The 19111-nt window shown below is 40.7% G+C and overlaps 1 protein-coding gene across 2 annotated transcripts in view; it reads left to right on the plus strand.

Annotated features, from left to right (window-relative positions):
* The window catches only part of LOC133207734 (BEN domain-containing protein 5), a 965731-nt gene that overhangs the window by 789398 nt on the left and 157222 nt on the right, over positions 1-19111 (plus strand). For both annotated transcript variants that reach the window (XM_061344850.1, XM_061344851.1), the window contains exon 9: positions 13636-13747. In XM_061344850.1, the coding sequence (XP_061200834.1) occupies positions 13636-13747 (112 nt within the window). The remainder of the gene's footprint in view (positions 1-13635; positions 13748-19111) is intronic.

Here is a 19111-nt window from a genome sequence, read left to right on the forward strand (position 1 = left end):
ATCACACCACGCATAGGTTATCCATTTTCCAGAGGCTGATGGGAGGGATTGGATTTTCTGAGCTTAACTGGGCTGTTTTGTTTTGGTTTTTCTCTGGTTTCTGTTCCTGTCTTCCAGGCTTCAATAAATTTTCTTTAAAGTGGAGAAAATCATTTTCCTCTCCTCTTTTCCTGGCCATCAAACTGTTTCTTCCATGTGCTTCCACTACAGTGAGCCACTTAATTTTGTGAGCCTCAAATTTGTTTACCTTCATCTTCACTTTCAAGTACATGCATGGTTGGGGGTTGCATTTATTAATTCTGCCCTGTGAGTTTCACACAGGGATACCTCAATTCTTAGCAGGCATTCAGGTCAAGCCACTGTAGAGTAATGGTTTGATTTTGAAGATAGTGACTTGCTCTTTTCTTTACAGGCCTCCAATAGTCCCATTTGATGAGTCTTACAAACAAGTTGCCTTGCATTTTTTTTTTTGGCAGGAGGCAAGAATGAGAATTATCTTCTGAAATATTTGAAGGTGGGAGCACTAAATACCAAAACCAAAGAACTAAATCAGTGCACAGCAGAAGTCACACCGTTCAGATCCTGGTCTGAGCTTGAACAAACCAGGTATCAGGACTGTTAAATAGTTTTGTCTTGCCTGACAAATACTGAAGTATTGCTAAAGATTCCTGAACCCCATCAGGAAAATTGTTGGAGTATGGGTTGACAAAATGTCTGGTGCTCCGCTTCACTAGAAGAAGTTGTTTTAGTGGCTTAGGGGTGTAGTCTGAATGAGCCATACTCAGTTTTGTCAATGATGCTTTGAAACAAACTTAAAGACAGGAGGTACTGGAGCTGCTAAACCAGTGAGCAAGAATCTACTCAGTTAATTATTGGGTTTCTTACTGTGGGAAACAGCAAAAAATGGACAGATCAGCTGGGAAGATGAACTTTCTGTATTTGTCCATTTACAACTCAGAGGAGCGTCTATGTATGTATGTAGAATATGTAACAGAGAAGCAAGCCATCTCCCTAATTACTTCATAATCACTTCAAGACCACTGCACTGTCTGTCAAGTAAAATGTGTAGAAATGGGACCCCATCTCAGATGAGTATTTTGAGTTTTAGTCCCATGTCAGTTTGGCTGTGGGCAGAGGATGAATTTATAAGAAATAAAGGAGAGGAAAATATAAAATCCAAGTAGACTTTGCAGGCTCATAAAGAGACTTAGCTCAGTGTGACTTCTTTAGAAGCTATTTCTGTGGCTTTCTCTAGAAAGTCATTGGACTGTTCTTATTTTTCCAAAAATCTGTTTACCCATTCCAAGCTTTAACTGAGATTTTCAAAGGTCGTATTTGTTAAGGGGACAGCGACGTTTGATAGAGCTGGCTTATTTTTGACAATACAAGGGGCAGCAGTGTATAAAGAGAATTGATACAACCCAAATGTATGAATCGGGAACGAACCTTTGCTTCTAACTCTCCTAAGGCATTAAATAGTTTCTGAAATGTTCTTTTCGCTCCCAGCTCCCTAGTTCTCAGTCTCCCTGTGTGTCTAGAGGACACTGTCAACGTCCCCCTCCCACCGCTATGTTCTGAGGATGAATTGTTTCATGTTTGTTTATGCTAAGCCATGAAAGCTTGAAATTAAAATCTGTTTGCGCCTCCACTTCCCACTCATATATGCTCTCATTCACTGTACATTTTTGCAATAGGATTTTATCTCAAGGGTGTCTCTGAAGGTACTGTCAAATTTGATTGAAGTTCACCAGCTGACCCAAAAGCTACTGAAATGTGACACAGGTACAAACAGAATGGCCTAATCAGCCTTCTTTCCTTTCCTGAAAGGAGACAAGTCAAAAGGCAAGTCTCTCCCTTTCAGTGCTATAGGACAGGATGTTCTGTGATCTCTAAATTCTTCTTTAGTTTCAGCTGAACATGGTACAGCTTAACCTTCTTAAAGTACCAGCCTTGGCTGAAATAAGCACAGCATTCTCCTGTGTGGAGTCTGAACCCCAGGACAGAAGGAAGTTATTTCTAGTGTCAGGCATTTCTGCTGGAATCTCTTTCTAGCAAAAAGCCAAGAACTCACCAAAAACTCCTGTCAAACATTGCTGATTGTCTGTGGGGACCCCTTCTCATGACACTGCCCTGTCACTGTACCTCATTTCTCATCCTATAAATGAGGTGCACAGGGAACCAGATGAAGAGCAGAAACCAGGCCTTGCTGAATTTACAAAAGAGGTTTAGGTGCAACTCCTTCCCTAAGCCTCATCATTCCCCCTTATGCACACATGCACAAGGGTTTTATATGTATATGTAATCCTGTTTATCATTTTCTTCCATTTCTGTGAAATTGAACAAAAATTGGGTGGTGGGTTTAGAAATTAGGTGTGGGGTACAGATAGAGAAGGACAGGCAGGCAAACCCACACTTTTGTGTGAGCAATATGGTTATTCAAGTCTTTTTTTCTTAAGGCAGACTGAAACGTAACACTTGTATTGCTCTAGCAGACGTGGTGAGGAAATGTCATTCTGACAACAACCAGCATGGAAAAGCAAAAGGTATTGAGTGTTGCAACACGCACAAGAGTGGGAGCATTTGCATTTTTAACCATGAGATGATCTTGCACTGAGTTTCCCTACAGTGCCACAGTATCTTTCATCTCATAATGTGCTTAAGAGAACAGGTATAACACCCTCTCAACAGAGGATTATAGGCTGACTTCCATTTATGATGCTGATGCAGTGTCAGGCGTAAGTATTTCTTCTCTAGTAAATATAATTTTCCCCATAAAACTTGATTGCAGTAATATTGGCATTTTGCTTTACCTATTCGTTTCTTGAGTGACAACGGACAAGGTTGCCAGTGACTATACAGTTAAGCTTTTTTGTTTCAATTTGCTTACATGATTTAAACTACCAAGTATCTTACTATTTAGTAATTAATTTGTAATTTCTGGCTGATTGCAAGGTAGGTTCACCAGAAATAGAGATACAGTTACACTGAAGGCTGTACTCTTTCTTTGACAAATATGGAGCTCTAAACATTCCATAGTTGAGAGGGAAGTATTTAAGGATGAGATGTATAAAGCCAAGTGAAGTGGCATGTCATTTTTGCATAGAATGATGTTTCAAACCATTATGTAAGATAATAAGATCAGTTTTGCATTATGCATTTTGCGTTATGTAAGAAAATAAGATCAGTTTTGCATCACATCATCAAGTAATTGGCCTGACAAGAAATCTTTCATTCATTAATATTTAGGCAACAGCTGTTTTATTGATTAAGCAAGCTAAATGTGTGGAGTAGGATAAGAGGGATATTAAGATCAGCTTCTACCTGAACTCTTCCTTAGTCTTGTTATGTGAAGATTTAGCTTACAATGGTATTTCAACCTCACTCCTTCCTTAAGCTGTTACGTCTTCAGTCATTGTTGCATTCCTCTTGCCACCACAAAAAAAGGGTATAATAATAAGTTTTTCTACTAACTAGTAGATAAAACCTGCTTTTCTGACCATTTTACCACCAAGTGCCTATTTTTGAGGGATAATAACAAAAAAAAAGAAAAAGTGCTCCGAATCCCTGATGGTTTAAATTGTTCAGATTCAGATTTTACATTCTCATCAGGATTCTCAAACCACTCTTTCATTGTACCACTATTCATTGCAATGAGATGTTTCAGTGCTCTGGAATCAAAATGTGTAGTTTCAGCTTGGCCTGGTATCAAATCACATTCTGCTGGTGCATTGCAGTGATTGATAGAAGTTACAGTTTGAGTGTTTTACATTCCCATTCTTCTGCATCGGACAAGTATCCGCACTGGACAACTGACCCATATCTCATGTGATGGCACCAAATCCCTTCATATATTGCTTTGAGTTAGTAAGAGGAGATGTCATGGAGTATTATGAGAAATAATATCTTTGCCAGGTAGCTTGCCTTCTAGAGCATATAGTGTGCTTAACTGGTAGGATTGGTGGAAAATATAAAGCCTAAGTGATCTGAGGTAGAAACTGGTAATGGAACAGAGACCACCATGCTGTCAAATGGCTCCTCCTTCTCTGTGTTGTTTGGGCTGAGGCAATACCACACAGTGAAGCTCAGATGGTAAAACTCTGCCTCTTAAATTAACAAGTGATTGGAAAAGATCTGAGCCTGATTTAACTCCCTCTGAAAGCATCTGGGCTTTTTGTTGATTGCAATCAGAGACAGATCAGGGCCTTATAGCTTGCCTGCCATCTTCTGAAATGTTATGTGACAAACAAGACACTGATATTCTCTCTCCTATGAAATGTTTGTTATTTTATAACAGCAGTCATAATGTGAAGACCATGTGCATCATGCTCAGAGTTTCTGGTGGACTTCCCAAGCATAAAATGATCTGGCTTCTGGTGTTTTGTTGCTTGGGTTTTGTTGCTGGTTTTCTTAAACTGATTTGGCCACGCTGCCCCTTTGCTAATGCATAGTCAGCTGGCAGGTACTAAAATGATCTAATAGAATAAGGTGGATCTTCTCTCTTTAATTAGACAGCAATATGGAACATACCCAGTGGGCCAGATGACCTTGAAAATTAAAGTGAGAATAGAGACACATTTGAGAGGAAAATATCTTTACTTTCAAGGGGTTGGGGATAAAAGAAACTGGGGGAAGCGTTCATTGATAGAACAGCCCAAACCCTCAGAATTTGTCTCATAAAATGAACTGGGATATTTTATTGCTTTTACAGGCATTTCAGAAGTGTTTGTTAAGTGTGAAGCAGAGCAGTCTTGCTGGACAAAATTCAGGGTCTGTCAGAAAACCTTTCTGTGATTCCATCAATAGCTTAATCTCCATCTGTAGAGCCTAATATCCCCGTCACTGTAGCACCAAAGCACTTCATAATCCTTCATGTGTTTCCTCTCAAAGCACCATGAAGAATTGATAATACAGTTATTTTTGCAAAAGAAGAACCAAGACATTTCAGTTTTTCCTCAGGTGACATGAGAGGTCTTAACAGTTGCATGTCACCCTAAGCAAACCACTGGGTTGTTTTCACTTTTTATCTTTCATAATATTATGAGACCCAGGGTTTTGTTCAGGACTTTCCTACAACTGTACATTTTTCACTTCCTAGTGGTAAAGGGACTTTGGGTATTGGAGTGGCTGGCTAATGGACACATACCTGACTCCGACCACTGTACATGCTAACTAATGAAGCAGGAGTAAGCTGCTGTAGAAAGTCTGTATGGGTTAAGTAACACTGATTCATTCATAGGTGAATACTAATGTAGCCAAAAAGTCATTTGCAAGCTGAGTTACAGACATAGTAAGACTATGTGGGGATACAATCAATATTCTGTCTGTGTATGGGAGTGAGAAACACCTAACTATGTTAGAACCTGTTAGCAAGCACAGGTACAGAAGGAAGCCAGCAGTCATGCTTTCTGATGCTGGGCAGTTAAACCTTTGTAGTTAGTATTCAGCCAGCAGTTTGTCAGTCCAGTGTTGCTTTGGTGTCTCGTCAGAACAGCACACATCTTCCTGACAGTTTTGGTATCAAGTCAAACCCTCTCTTCTGGGTATTGAGGAAAAGGCCTTTGTGATGATGCAGATGGACTACTGGCTGAGTTTTGGCATGACCTTTAGAGAATGTGTGTGTGCAGCATCACTGCTGTTGCTTAAGTGACGTTCTGGATGCAAATGGGCTGGTAGCTTCTAATGCAGTGAAGTGAACATGTAAAGGCAGTATCAGGTACAGTGATAACCCTAACCACCATGTATTACTGCAGATTCTCAGACACAGTTGCATGCAGCAGTATTGGGATCCAAAGCCAAGGAAAATAGTTGAATTAAGATGTAACTGATTCAAAAAGACTCAAAACACATTTATGATCTGGTAATAGTCATTTAATAATAACCTCTGTCCCAATTCCACAAACTTGGATGTTTCTAATATTTTATCTACTCACATTGCCACTTTAGGGGCAGATTTGTAAAAGCCTTGAGTACAGTCAGCTTCAGCTCAAATAAGAGTGAGATGCCAAACATGTAACATGCTATACAAATCTAAGTTCTTTTAAGCAAAATTCCTGTCCTTGGCCTCTCAGATACAGTGGCCCAAGCTAGCAGGTCTTTTTTTATGTAGGTCACTTCTTGTCCCAGTTGTTCTGTTATGAACTGGGGACAATGTGGTCCCCTCTGGTACCAGTGCTGTTGGGAAAATTAGTCCATCAGTGTTTATAAAGCAGTTGATTCCTGCAGTGTTAATCACTTTAGAAAAAACATGTAGAACTGAATTGCTCTGTCCTCGGAGCAGGCTTTGAGTTGCATGCAGTAAGCAGGAGCCTAGGGTTGCATACTGAACAATGAGGAAAAGCCAAAATATTGAATAATCTGCTCATTAATGACCAGTGTTGATACTGTGCACAGAAGAAAGCAAGAGCCCTTTGGAAAAACACCCTATGCTCCTGCAGTTAAAGGCTGTGTCATAATAATGACAGACACAGGGCTGACTGAAGGTTGTATGTATCTATGCAACTCTTAAGCATGCAACTTTGTGATGTTGAGGTTATCTGCTTTGACTGCAGCTTTCTGTGTGTAATAGGACTGATAGAGTGGAACCATCTTTTGGGGGTGTTCATATAATGCCAGTCTATAGGGAACATGGTACTCCTTTCCTCTTGCCTGAAAGTGAGTAGGTTAAGCAAGACTGGCAGCTTCATATGCCAAGGACTATGTGAAATATATGCTGTAATATGGGGGAATGTCATTCTACAGCAGCTGGAGTATTCACTGATAATTGTGAGGTGTTGTGCATCAGATTATTTGCATAGTCTGAGGAGGAACAGAATCATACAAGAGTATGATTCAAGATAGGCTGTGTCTAAAGTAATGCTTATGGGTATATTAGCTGTTTTTTGTGAACCACTGCAATGAGTTTCCCTTATCTCAACCCAACCTCCACCTTCAGGAGTGCAGAATGACAAAGAAATACAGATAGTTTAAAGGAGGTCTGCCTGTCTGAAGGGAAAGGTTTGTAAGGAGACAGGATTAGGGCATTCTGTGGAAGTGTCAGGCAGATTGGGCAGGAGTGCCTAGAGGAATTTGGCTTGTTGACAGTACTCACAGAAGTGGGAGTCCAGCAAATTAAGCACAAGTGAAGTTAAATTTCTCTTTCTCAGTGGTTTACAGCTTGTGATCCATGAGTTGCAGCTGGCTTTTGGACTACATCAGGAAAGTTCAAATAATGCTGCACTTATGGTCTATGTATGTGAAATTTCTAAAGGGTCAGTGTCTGCAGTGGAAATTTTTGAGGATCCAGAAGTTGGTAAAAACCCACTTGTCTGTTGTGCTCCTCGCATTAGGTCAATTATACGTTTGGTTTGAAAAGGCCAAACAACGAATCAGTCTTTAAAATGGAAGAGCTGTAGGTGTTCTCAGGAACTTGGTTAAAGCATCTGGGTGCGAAAGATGGATGTGGCAGTGTGACTCAGCATGCTGCTGGGAGTGGGAGTGCCCAGAACACCTTCCAGGGGCATGACAGATGAGACCCGCTCCTGCAGAGCATTCATGCAGAGAGACCCACATGTAGGGCCAGGTATGCCCTTCCTATGGGAAAACTTTGCTAAACAGTGGCTTGCCTCCCAGGGGATGCTCTGGAAACCCTGTCCCTTGGAAAACTGAAAACTGGGCTGGGAATTGTGCAGGAAAATATGCAATGGGGGAAGAGTTTGATACCAGACATAGGGATAAGCTATGCTAGTGATAGGATCTTATAGTCTTACATCCCAGGCATGCTCCCAGGGCATGGTTCTTCTAACTGAAGGTTGGGTTTTTATTTCCACTATTCTGCTTCATGCCTAGGAATCCTTCTGGCATTCCTGAGGACCCGGGGTGTGTAGGGAAAGTTAAATACTAGAATAGAGATATATCCTGAAGATCAGAGAAGGGAGTCTGCCCATGTCAGGTGGGGAAGTGCGTTCTCCTGGGTGTGCGTGTGTCTGTAACGCCTCTTACCAGCTCTGAGAAATGCATGTATTCATCAGAAGGAGAAAATATCCCATTGTGTTTATTCTTATTTAGCATTGTTTACACAGAAAATGGAGAAACACATCTTTAACCATCATGTACTCTTTAAAATTATGTCGGTACACCACGCAGCGCTCATTCTGTAAACATCGACTCCACCATGTGGTCTCTGGGAGCTAATGCTCTTCTGCTCCGCATGGCCACTTGTGCTCAGCCTGGGGCACGCCGCAGTGGTTCTGTTAAGCAGCCTTTGTGAAGGTTTCCAGAGCTCTAAATTAAAAATGCAGAGAGCTGGGGAGGGGGAGAGATAGTTGGAAAGGGGGATTCTCTGTAGCTGGAGTGTTAGGATGTCTTGCTGCCTAATTGCCTTAGAACACGTGGGCTTGAATGAATCCTCTTTAATGAATAATAGGCAAATGCATAAATTGTAAACCCCGAGCACCCCAACGGTGAAATGCACACTAATGAAGACTCTGACTTTGATGGCAGGTGTGGAGCTGATTTGTAAAATGTGGTGAATATACCAGGTTTAAAATGATACATTTATTAAAAGAAGCAAGTCTTCCGTGTGCTCTCCTTGTATTCACTCTCTCGCACTGCACACCTACCCTTCCTGCATGATATTGCAGGCTGCAGTCTCACAGCAGTTTCTTGCTGTAACTCTTGCTTCGACAAAGTACAACAATAGAGACCAATTACCCTCTATCTCCACTCTTATGGCAATAAGCCTGAGGAGGGGGGGGATAAAAATGAGTGCACCCCCTCCCCTCCATACCTTTTCAATTTCAAAGCCTAACCCTGTTGGTAGTGCCATTTGTGGATTTGAACTCCCTGGCTTTGTGTGCGGCATTATCTGGAGATTCACCTGGTACTGATCCAATGAACCAATGCAACCTTACAAAGCTGAAGGGAAGAGTGTAGAGTTCTCTTTGTAATAAATCATATGCCATGAAAAAGGATTTCTTTAACTCCTTTCCTCCATTATTCTCCGTATCTCACCTTGTGGAAATGGGTCTGTTAGTGAGAGACTTAGACTCACATAGCAGGAAAAATGAACAGGGGAGGAAGAGCTGAAGTGACAGGAAGGCAGAGCTCCTGGAGGTTTCTATAACTTGGAGATTCCAGAAAAAAAGAAGCACAGTCTGAAAGAACAGGAAGCAGCTCTAAAAATAAACCCAGCACAGGCCTTGGTACTAAACCTTTCTTACCTCTAGAAAGGGACAAACACATATTCATTAAGCAGCTGCACAAGAAACCCTTAAAACCAGTGATAAGTTAAGACCCCAAGGCAAGGAGGTTCCATCCACAGAACTGCCCAGCAAGCTGAATGCTGGTCTGAACATCTTTGGTTTTACTGAGTTGAGCTGGTAACCTCTTGAGATCTGGCTGCTTCCCAAGGAGGGAGGGATGAATACTGCAAAATGTTTCAGTTTTCCATTGCAATTTTGAAACTCATTTGCTTTGACTGAATTCGCACTGTGTTTATGTAAATTTATAAACACTGTAATAAATTTATCTACTTACAGAAAATAGAAATTTTACAAAAAGGCTGGAGAACATTTGTGAAACACAAATTCTAATTCGACGAGTATAATCACAGAACCTGATTGAAATGTACACTGAATCACAAAGCAGAAGCATAGTATGTGGTCTATAAATCTAACAAACCCCGATGAGCATAATCCAAAATTCAAACAGTTGTTAACAGTTTACATATTTTAAATTACATACATGTCATTTTTTATGGTGGCAATGACTGTGACTCACAACCTGGGTTTTCAGAGTATGAATGAGGACCACAGTCAGGTAATAGTACCAGTTTGCTACTTGGCTTTTTATAGAAAGCTCACTTTCTATGCTATATATATAGTTTCTATATAGAATTACATATATATATATATATTTCATTACTTCTGATTATACTTTTTTCTAACCTAGAAAAAAGGTTAGAGAGTCTGTGCTAGCATGCCATTCTTATCTGACTCCATGTCAATATTACCTGCCACACTTATAAAAGCATTCACAGGCATGGCCATTAAACCCCATGGAATGGGATATTCTCCAGTGTCTTTACTCTGGAGATGTTCACCTCCTCCAACCCTAATTTTGAAGCTGCTTTTGTCTCCTTTTGTACCTCTTGGAGTCTGTCATGTCCCCTGTTTTGCTCTCCTCCATATCCCCTTCGAAAGATCATCCTTAAATAGTCCTTTGATATACTATAGTGTTTTTTTTTCCCCTGGTTAATTTTGTACTGAACACATTAGTTTATTTACTGCACAAAATAAACCTAATCTGTAGAGAACAGATTTATTACAAATCTAGAGAACACACATCACCTGAGAAACTGCATTGGAGCAGATGACAATGCTTGCAGTAGGTGAACTGGTCTCAAATATTGAAGGAGCCTGTATTATATTAGAAAGCAGATGTTTCCCATTGTAGAACTGCTCTTTTCAGAGTATAACTATATTTCTACTTTGACTACCCAGTGCTCGAAACAGCAGGCAAACAGTTAAGAAATGGAAGCAGCAAGCAATGTGTAGTAGAAATGGGCTGGTTTAAGATTGGTAGGGGGAATTAAAAAGCAGTGCAAGAAGCAATTTTTAAGTTATCCTGTACAACTTCTTGCTTGGGAGGTATTAACCACAAGGGAGATCACATCATCTGGGAGCAAGAGAATATAACAAATGCAGGATCCGAAATAGGCATGTGGGAGACTCTTACCATATGTTTTGGTCATGTCCTGATATACGTGAGCTGAGGGAGACAGTTCTACATGTAATAGAGTCAATAATCAAATCCGAAGTACCAAGGAACACAACTTGATGTTTCCTTAGAGAGACCACAAGTTTGCAACAGATGAATAAAGAGAGAATGTAGAAGACACAAATTTGTCTTTAAGCAGAAAAGGAAAGAAAAAAGGCTTTAAAATGGGGGGGGTGGGGGGGGTGGATGGATAAAATTTTACACTGTTCCAAGCCTGGAAAGCAATAGTAATGCATACATCAGAAATTTAATTAATTGTTGTTACACTGATAAAGATGTGATATACCACATCAAAGACTGGCTAAATAGTATTTGGAAATTAATTTGGATTCCTATTAAACAGAGCTCAGAGGAGCTTCCCAAATGAATAACTTGTTTGTCAAGCATTGCTTCCTTCTGTTTATAAAAAGTCTTCTCAAGCAAATACAACTATTTTCAACTGTTCTTGTTGCTTGAAATGCACAATGAGATTCATCACTAACCAGACATTCATGGCACATTCAAATACTGCAAATTGTAATGCCTTAGTATCCTACAGAAGTTAGATATTGCTTACTTCTGTTCCCTGTAGAGATGACTTATATAAAGTTACGTAAAAAGTCTTATATTTAATATTGTCAATCCATGTTTGAATTTAAAATTTGCTTTTAGTGCTCTGTAGCTTGGCCACTTCAACGTGCTTTGAGATGAACACAGTGGAAGCACAATGTACTTGTTTTCTGTGTCAGGGGGGCTGGAACTACATGATCATTCAGGTCCCTTCCAACCCAAACCATTCTGTGACTCTGTAGCGTTATTAGCTTTAAATATTCTTAAAATATCTTAAAATATTCTTAAAACAAAATGCAAGTGGACACATTAACCACAGAAATGTTGTGATTTCAGGTTCTGATCTCTTAAGTAAGTTATTCTCTTGAATGAGTACACAGTTTTCTTGACAACTGTGCCAAAATACAGTAAGATTCATGATGATCACCAGTTTCTGCTTTTTGCTAAATGAAAAACTCATCCCTGTGATTTTGCTCATGCACTGCTTTTTTGCCAGTGTAATTTCACCTATGTCTCTTGAAGTTCTGATCTTACGCTAATGTTTGTGAGTTCAAAAGAAGACAGGATTTAGTAGAACTGAGTTTATGTGAAGACAAAAAAAAAAAAACCCAAAGATATATAAATGTTATATGTTTTGCTTTATGGTGTGATGGAAACAACTTTCAGAGTTGTCTGTAGAACTGCAGCTGTTGGAGTATCCAGAGAAGAAATCCGTATGTTCTCTAGACAAGCAGACAGGTGATCACCAAGACAAGGAGGTGATTTTCTCCAGCACAGAAAGCAATGTGTCTCATCTGTACACCACGTCAGCACTGACTGATAGCATTGCAGAGCTGGTAGATGGGTGTTTGAACTCCCAGACAGCCTGATGGTTGGGTTGTCTAAGGCCAAGGAGCATGACTGCTCCTCCCTGCTTAGCTTCCCAAGGGAATATTTTATAAAAGAATGTCCCATTAACTTTATCATTTTTGGTTCACAGAAAAACATTCATTCATCATTTCTAGAAATGAATTTTATCCTCTGGTTTCCTCCTTTCACTTTTCTACGTATTTCAACTGTCTTTATTTGGGTTGGTATATAGCCATTTGTTTCAGCTGTTAGAGAAGTGAGGGTTTTACTTTCTTTTTGCCAATTAAACTTATGGGGTTTGGTCATCATATTCTTAGAAATTCTATCAAAGGATAGCACTAGGGGAGTAAATCTCTATTGTTTGCATAGGTGTGTTTAAAAGATTAAGGCTGAACAGACATTCTCATAATAGACTAGGGATCAATGAAAGCTCTTTCCTCGAAAAGCTTTAAAGCTTAGCAGTGAAGTTGATTTTTTGGTTGTTTGTTTATTTTAAATATAGAGGAAGTTGCATCTTTTCCTGGACTTTTATTATTTGTGTGGTCTTTCATAGAATTTCTGAGGAAGAATTACCCAAGATCCCACTGGTCCTAAGCTCAGTTTTAGATGACGGGAGAGACTTCTCTCCCTGCTTGTATTAGAGGCCACAGATTGTCTAGGTGATCTCTGCAAGGGACATTTACCCCTCCTATTTGTGCCACTTTCAGCTTTTTGATTTCTTCTGTCTTCGTTCTAACAACACCCACTGGAGTTTCAATGGGGCTTCACAAGGAATGGGATATTACTCTGTGGGACTGGAAGTAGAAGATTCAAACTTTAGACAATGCACTGAAACGGCAGGGCAGGAAGGAGAAGCCAAGGTGGCACACATGCTTCAATGACTACAGGATTTCATGGCCAATAAGCATTTTAACTTAGTGTCTTGGTTGGCTAACTTTTGTGTAGGCAATTGCAGGAGGGGAAGAGACTAAGGCCCTGGGTTAGTGGAACAATTACATTCATGCTTTAAATCCCTTAAGCACATACTTAATGGCCATTGATTTCAATGCTCTTAACAGCTTTGCTGAGTCAAGGCCTGACTGAGGGAAAAGTAAAGGCCTGGTGGTGAAGTTTATGAATCATCCTCATAGCTATAAACCCGCAGCTAAAGTACTGGTGAGAAGAGAACCTCAAAGACCACGGAGGTTCTTCCTGTGGCAAGGTGGCAGAAGGTGAAGGATTGAGCAAGCAGATGTGTTGTTGAGGGGGAGAAGTCTGAATGACCAAAGATGTTATAGTTGATACTCTTCTGGTCATGTTATTTCTAAAAGTGGCTATTGCTGCAGGCTTTCTCATCCTCAGAGGAGCATTTTCTTTGTTTTTTTTTTTCCATGATAATAACTTAAACACGTCAGCTGCAGATGTATTTCTGCAGCTGAAGCCTGAAGAGGCTACAGCCCATATATGTCATTTGTGTGTGTTTTCTTATGTGTGTGTCTGCAGGTGCTCCCTGATGGGGTTTGATTTAAACCGGCACTGGGCAAATCCATCTCCTTGGGCTCATCCAACACTGCATGGAGTAAAACAGCTCATCATTGAGATGTACAACAATCCGGTGAGTGAGGAAAGGTGATGCCAGCATAGCTGCTTCCTGAGGTACTGACTCATTGCGCAAGATGCCAGTAATTCTGATGTGACTTAATCCAGTCGTAAAACAAAATAAGAGAGAAGTAAGACAACGCCACCCCCACTGCGTGAGATCAGGGAACACTTGTGTCTTTTAAGTCTTTTATCATCAGAGTGGAGAAAGCAAGTGAAATGAAGTTCAGCTCCGCTTAAATATGGAATAATTCTGAAAGCAGGGCCTAAATTCAGTCGAGCACCTCTCATGATGTCCTGAGCTGGATTCAAAACAGCAGGCCCCCCAGATTGAATTACTGAATGGCACTGATGTTTAATCCAGTGCTCTGGCAGGGGTTGCTCTGTAGCATGCAGAGCAGGAGGGGGATCATATTTGCAAATATTATATAAACACACACGCGCTCACTCGTGCTCACTCAGAGAAGCAGAGGTGTTCTTGAAGGTGAAATCTCAGCTAATCAGACGAGATGGATTGCAGTGAATATGGAGGAGTGGGAGGGAGGCAGACAGCTATTGAATGTTTGACATCAAAGCGCAGAAGGATTATTGAACGTGGCACCTAAGAAAAACTGCTGAACAGAGATAGAGATTGGGTAGGAAAAAAATCACTGCCAAAAAAGTAAGAGGAGATTTTATAGGTGATTCTTTTTTTCTGTATGGAATTCCTGGTATTTGTCCTTTCTTTTTACTTCCCATCGTGGAGATTGCTTTGGATCTTTAATTCCCTGAAGTTTTGTCGGTTTTTATGTTCTTTTCTGAACGTATAAAAAACCCTGGTTTGCCTTGCTAGTAAAGAAAGAGAATTCTTACCCCTGGCTACATCATTTATAGGGTAAGAGCTCCTTTAATTTAACTCCTGGTTCTTCCAATACATCTTGATTGGACTTTTTATCTTCCAGCTGGTATAATACCTGTACAGAAGGGGTTTTAGGTACAAGAAAGATAGATTAATAGATAATGTCCTTACATACAGAGTGAAATCCAATTGCATGGAAAATATTTTCTTAGACTGCTAATTGCTTGGCACAGGATTTGTCTTTCTATTCTGTTTGTAAAGGACCTAGCCTTCTGCCTGTGACCAAGGCTCCTAAGCCCTGCTGTATTAGAGTGATGATCATGGAAAGTACAGAAAGGAGCTTTACAGCCAGTCTGGTATTTTCTCTGTTTCCTTCCCCAAACAGCAAGACAATTTTCCTTCTAGCTGCTTTTTTTTTTTTTTTTTTTTTTTTTTGAGGAAAAATAGGGTTTTTTTTCCAAGAAAAAAAAGAGGTCCTTAGAAGAAGGCTGCTATAAGGAAATGCTTCTAGATAGCAAAGCAACAAATCCTAGCACTATTAAAGGTCATTATCAGTAAAACATTATCAGCTTTGTCCCGTTCTAGGGAAGCTTTGAAAGCTCTGGTAGTTCCCAGCTCTGAACTACCTTATTACTTACTGCCTTCATGTGAGGAATGAATTTATTTACTATGGTGGCTAAAATGGAAAACCAAAGAAATATTTGGTCAGAGTTGGTCTGTAGTGGAAATGTTTTCTTTCTCCATCCCCCTGCCTCCCACCCCTCCCCAGTGAACAACCTGAGAAGAACAGGCTCCAGTTCATTTCCTTATGTGGGAAAGAAAAAAGAGCCTTTCAAACATGAGTGTAACGTTTCATTTTCAGGGTTATTTAATTTAGAAAACAAAAATACTATTTAGGAGCCCCTTTTTTGGGTTAAACCACCAGCAAAGTTCTCGTGGCTCTTCAGAGTTCACTTCTCAGGGAATTAGCAACTCACCTAAAAACTTTTGTGTCTGATTTTATCATCCCCTAGTCCGTAACAGCCTGTCTGACAGTTTTAGAGACCCTCAGCAATACAGTGCAGTATATGGGATTATTGGGTTTTTTTTCAGGCAATACCAGGTTCTTAGTCCCTCTGATCACAGGAGACATTTGTATGAACAGACTATAGCCAAAGTGCTGAGACAAAATGGGAAACCAAGCCAGCTGCCTCAGAGACAGGGCATGGGACTGTACATGTGCCATCCTGCTCTATCAGTGACTGTTTTCATTAAGTTCTTGAGATAAAAAAACCCACCCTGACAGAGTGCCAAAATAACAACCTGCTTTGAATCACTTCAGGCTGCAAAAGCTTTTAACTACTCTCCAGTGTAGAGTGTAACTTTTAGATGAGTAATACATGATAGATGGTTGGCTGCATGCAAAGGTGAACTGGTTGCAGGAGGGCTGTTGTCATACTGCGACAGATCAGGGATTATGCATTTGAACATGTCTGTCCTGCCACCGTCTCCTCACCTGAAGTCTTGCCAGACTGGGGGATGTAGAATGAAATAAAATGCAAAGTAAAGTTCTCTGCAAAATAATGCAGTAAGAAAAATAACCTCCCTCCCTCCCAGTCTAGACAAGATCTGCCGTGAGGAGCTGTCCATGAGAGATTGGATTCTTTAAAGCAGAGGCAGTTCAGCTTCGTGTTGCCATTGCGGAATGGCTCAGTGCTGGTCATTGAGATGTATTCATTCCCTTAAATCATTTAAGGAAAACTAGCTGCTATAAGAGCATAAAACCACATTTTAAATATTGCTGCATAGGAGGATTTTTCTTCGGCTGCTGCAGTGTGGAAGATAGGCTGTTTCCTTTGAAAAAGGGCTCCTTCTGGAGGGGGAGGGTGACCGAAAGAAATAAGTGAAGTGGGTATGAGGTGCACACACAATGCCATAGCTACAGTGATTCCAGCACTGAGTGGTCCATGGCTGAGTGCTTACTGTATAAAAACAAACCCAAGCACCTGTGGTTCTCTGTCCTGGGTTTTACAAAGAGTGCTAATTTTAAGTGTTTCAGTTTCCATAATGACCATACACAATTTAAGAGGGAGTAGATGGGTCAAGAAACCAGAGAATGATAGGAAGCTTTTGATCTCCATGTCACTGATTTTGAAACAATCACTCCTGGCAGGAAGTCACTGTGTTGGCCTGTGTGAAGCAAGGGGATATTTGCAGTCGTTTCTAGTGCTGTCAGTCTTGCAGATGAGACTGAAGTGACAGACTTGCTCTTCTAGATCATGTGCTGTTGGCAGAAGACATTTCTGTCTTTAAGTACCTTTCCCTACCCATGTGCCAATCATCACTGCCTTCCCACCTCTTCACTCAATGGTATGTGTGGATGGTTCCCCTGTCTATGCTGGAGCAGGTTAGCTGCTTTAGCTCAGAACATTAATGTATTGTTTAAACCGAGCCATCTGGCTTTTGTCTGGAGTATGTCAAAGGATGTTTATGTGAGCTGTTCCAGAAGCTAAACTGTGGGGCCAGGAAGTTCTACTTGGGTATGATAACACACTTCAGGTAGAGGGCTCTTGAGAGAACGAATGTCTATAGCCTAGCTAAGGAATCTCATAAAGCATACATGCACAGCTAGATTTAAAGACATAAATAATCTGATTGAACTCAGCAGTGTTCCTTGTGTGTTTATGGTTCAGCAGGTGCTTAAATGTTTTGGACTGGGGATAAAGTACTCAGCACTGGCAAGCTCAGGATATGGATGGTCTACAGAGATCAAACAGTCCTTATCTCTGAGATAACATGAAGCCTCAGAGACAGACAGCAGCATAACGGCTTGATTGTTGGACAGGTTTTGTGTGGCCATTCAATGCTTTTCCCAACAAGCAAACACACTCTTTAAAACAGATTTAATGAGTGAACTTAGGTAGTGTGTTCACTGCCAGCTCAGCCCCCTCGAGTATGTGCATTGTGGTATGGTCTTTAATCATAGGGGCTCATGTTGTTCTCCGAGTTCTCCAAATAGAAAACTTTCACATAATAAGCAGCTATTCAACGTTTTGTTTTAGTTTCAGTGTTCATTGTGCAGCTCTGTTCTGTATTTACTGTGTGCTATTCAGATCCTGCTCTGAGGATAGAATTGTTAATCTCGTGGGCTTTTCTGTTTTGCTCAGTGCTGTACCCTGGGAGCACTTCAGAAGTGTTAAATAATTGTTTGGGGGGAAGACTCCCCTGTGAGACACAAATACGTTATCCTTGTATGGATAGCAAAAGAGAGGCAGAGACAGTTATAATCATAGCTACCAACAGGACAAGGGGTAACAGGTTAAAACTTAAACAGGGGAAGTTTAGATTGGATATAAGGAGAAAATTATTTCCTGTTAGGGTGGTGAGGCACTGGAATGGGTTACCCATGGAGGTTGTGAATGCTCCGGCCAGGCTGGATGAAACCTTGGGTGATATGGTTTAGTGTGAGGTGTCCCTGTCCATGGCAGGGGGGTTGGAACTTGATGATCTTAAGGTCCTTTCCAACCCTAACTATTCTATGATTCTGATTTGACATAGATTATTTAAGATGTTTGGGATCAGATTTGTTTCATGTCATTCACCAGGGTTTGACACATCCGCTGTCTTATTTCTACCTCTTCCTTTCCCAAGGAAGATTGGGATAGGCTATTTCTGTCATGTGGAGCTCTTAGGGCCTAGAAGACAAGGAATAGGCAGTGACTGATCACTTGGGAAGAATCCGTCTCAAGTGATTTGCCCCCCTGAAATGAAATTGCAGAGATGGGATGCAGTGCTCCGAGACACTCTTTTTGCAACACTCTGCTTTCTCTTCTTGCTTCCATCTTTCTTTTATTCTGCTTATTTTCCATGTTCTGTTGTCATTGAGGCTAGAATCCTACATGCAAATGATTCTTATATTAGACACTGTTCACCTTTGTGTCCTGAGTGACCTGAAGACCCAATGAAAAAGAAAAGAAAACAAAAAGCCACTCACCTGGGGTGTGCTCATTTATTATCAACTTCTTCGTCATGCACACATATACCAAAGTTTTAAATTATTTCTGCATAAGCAGCTTTTCCGTTTCCATTCCTTCCTTATGGATGCTTGATGTTGCAGCCTTTGCATACTTTTAATAGTATTCTGGGTGAAAGTTTTTCATCAAAGCAAAACCTACAGTTGAAACAAAGTCCTAGCATGCTGAAATCTGAGTCATCTGCTGGGCTGGAATCTTTAGATCCAACAAGCAGATATCTGCCAGAAGAACTGATGAATTAACTGATAGAGGATGACAATCTGCTACTGCTGTGGCCTGGTGTGAGGGAGGGAGAAACACTGCCTGTGGGCTCTGTGGGTATCAGCTGACAACAGAGTTTATAATAAGGAAGGATGAGTAAACATAATACTGAAGGCTTGAGGGAGATATTTAGGGCTGAAAGACAACTTTTAAGTTTTTCAGAAGGTGTTTGAAGATCCCATGTGTACGCTTAGACTTGAACAAAAGCGTATGTTTCCAACAGGCCAGGTTGGATGGGGTTTTGAGCAGCCTGGTCCAGTGGAAGGTG

The sequence above is a fragment of the Neopsephotus bourkii genome, unplaced genomic scaffold, assembly GCF_033783945.1.
Source record: "Neopsephotus bourkii isolate Nb327-2 ecotype Australia unplaced genomic scaffold, CSIRO-AGI_Nbou_v1 NB_234, whole genome shotgun sequence".
Classification (NCBI taxonomy): Eukaryota; Metazoa; Chordata; class Aves; order Psittaciformes; family Psittacidae; genus Neopsephotus; species Neopsephotus bourkii.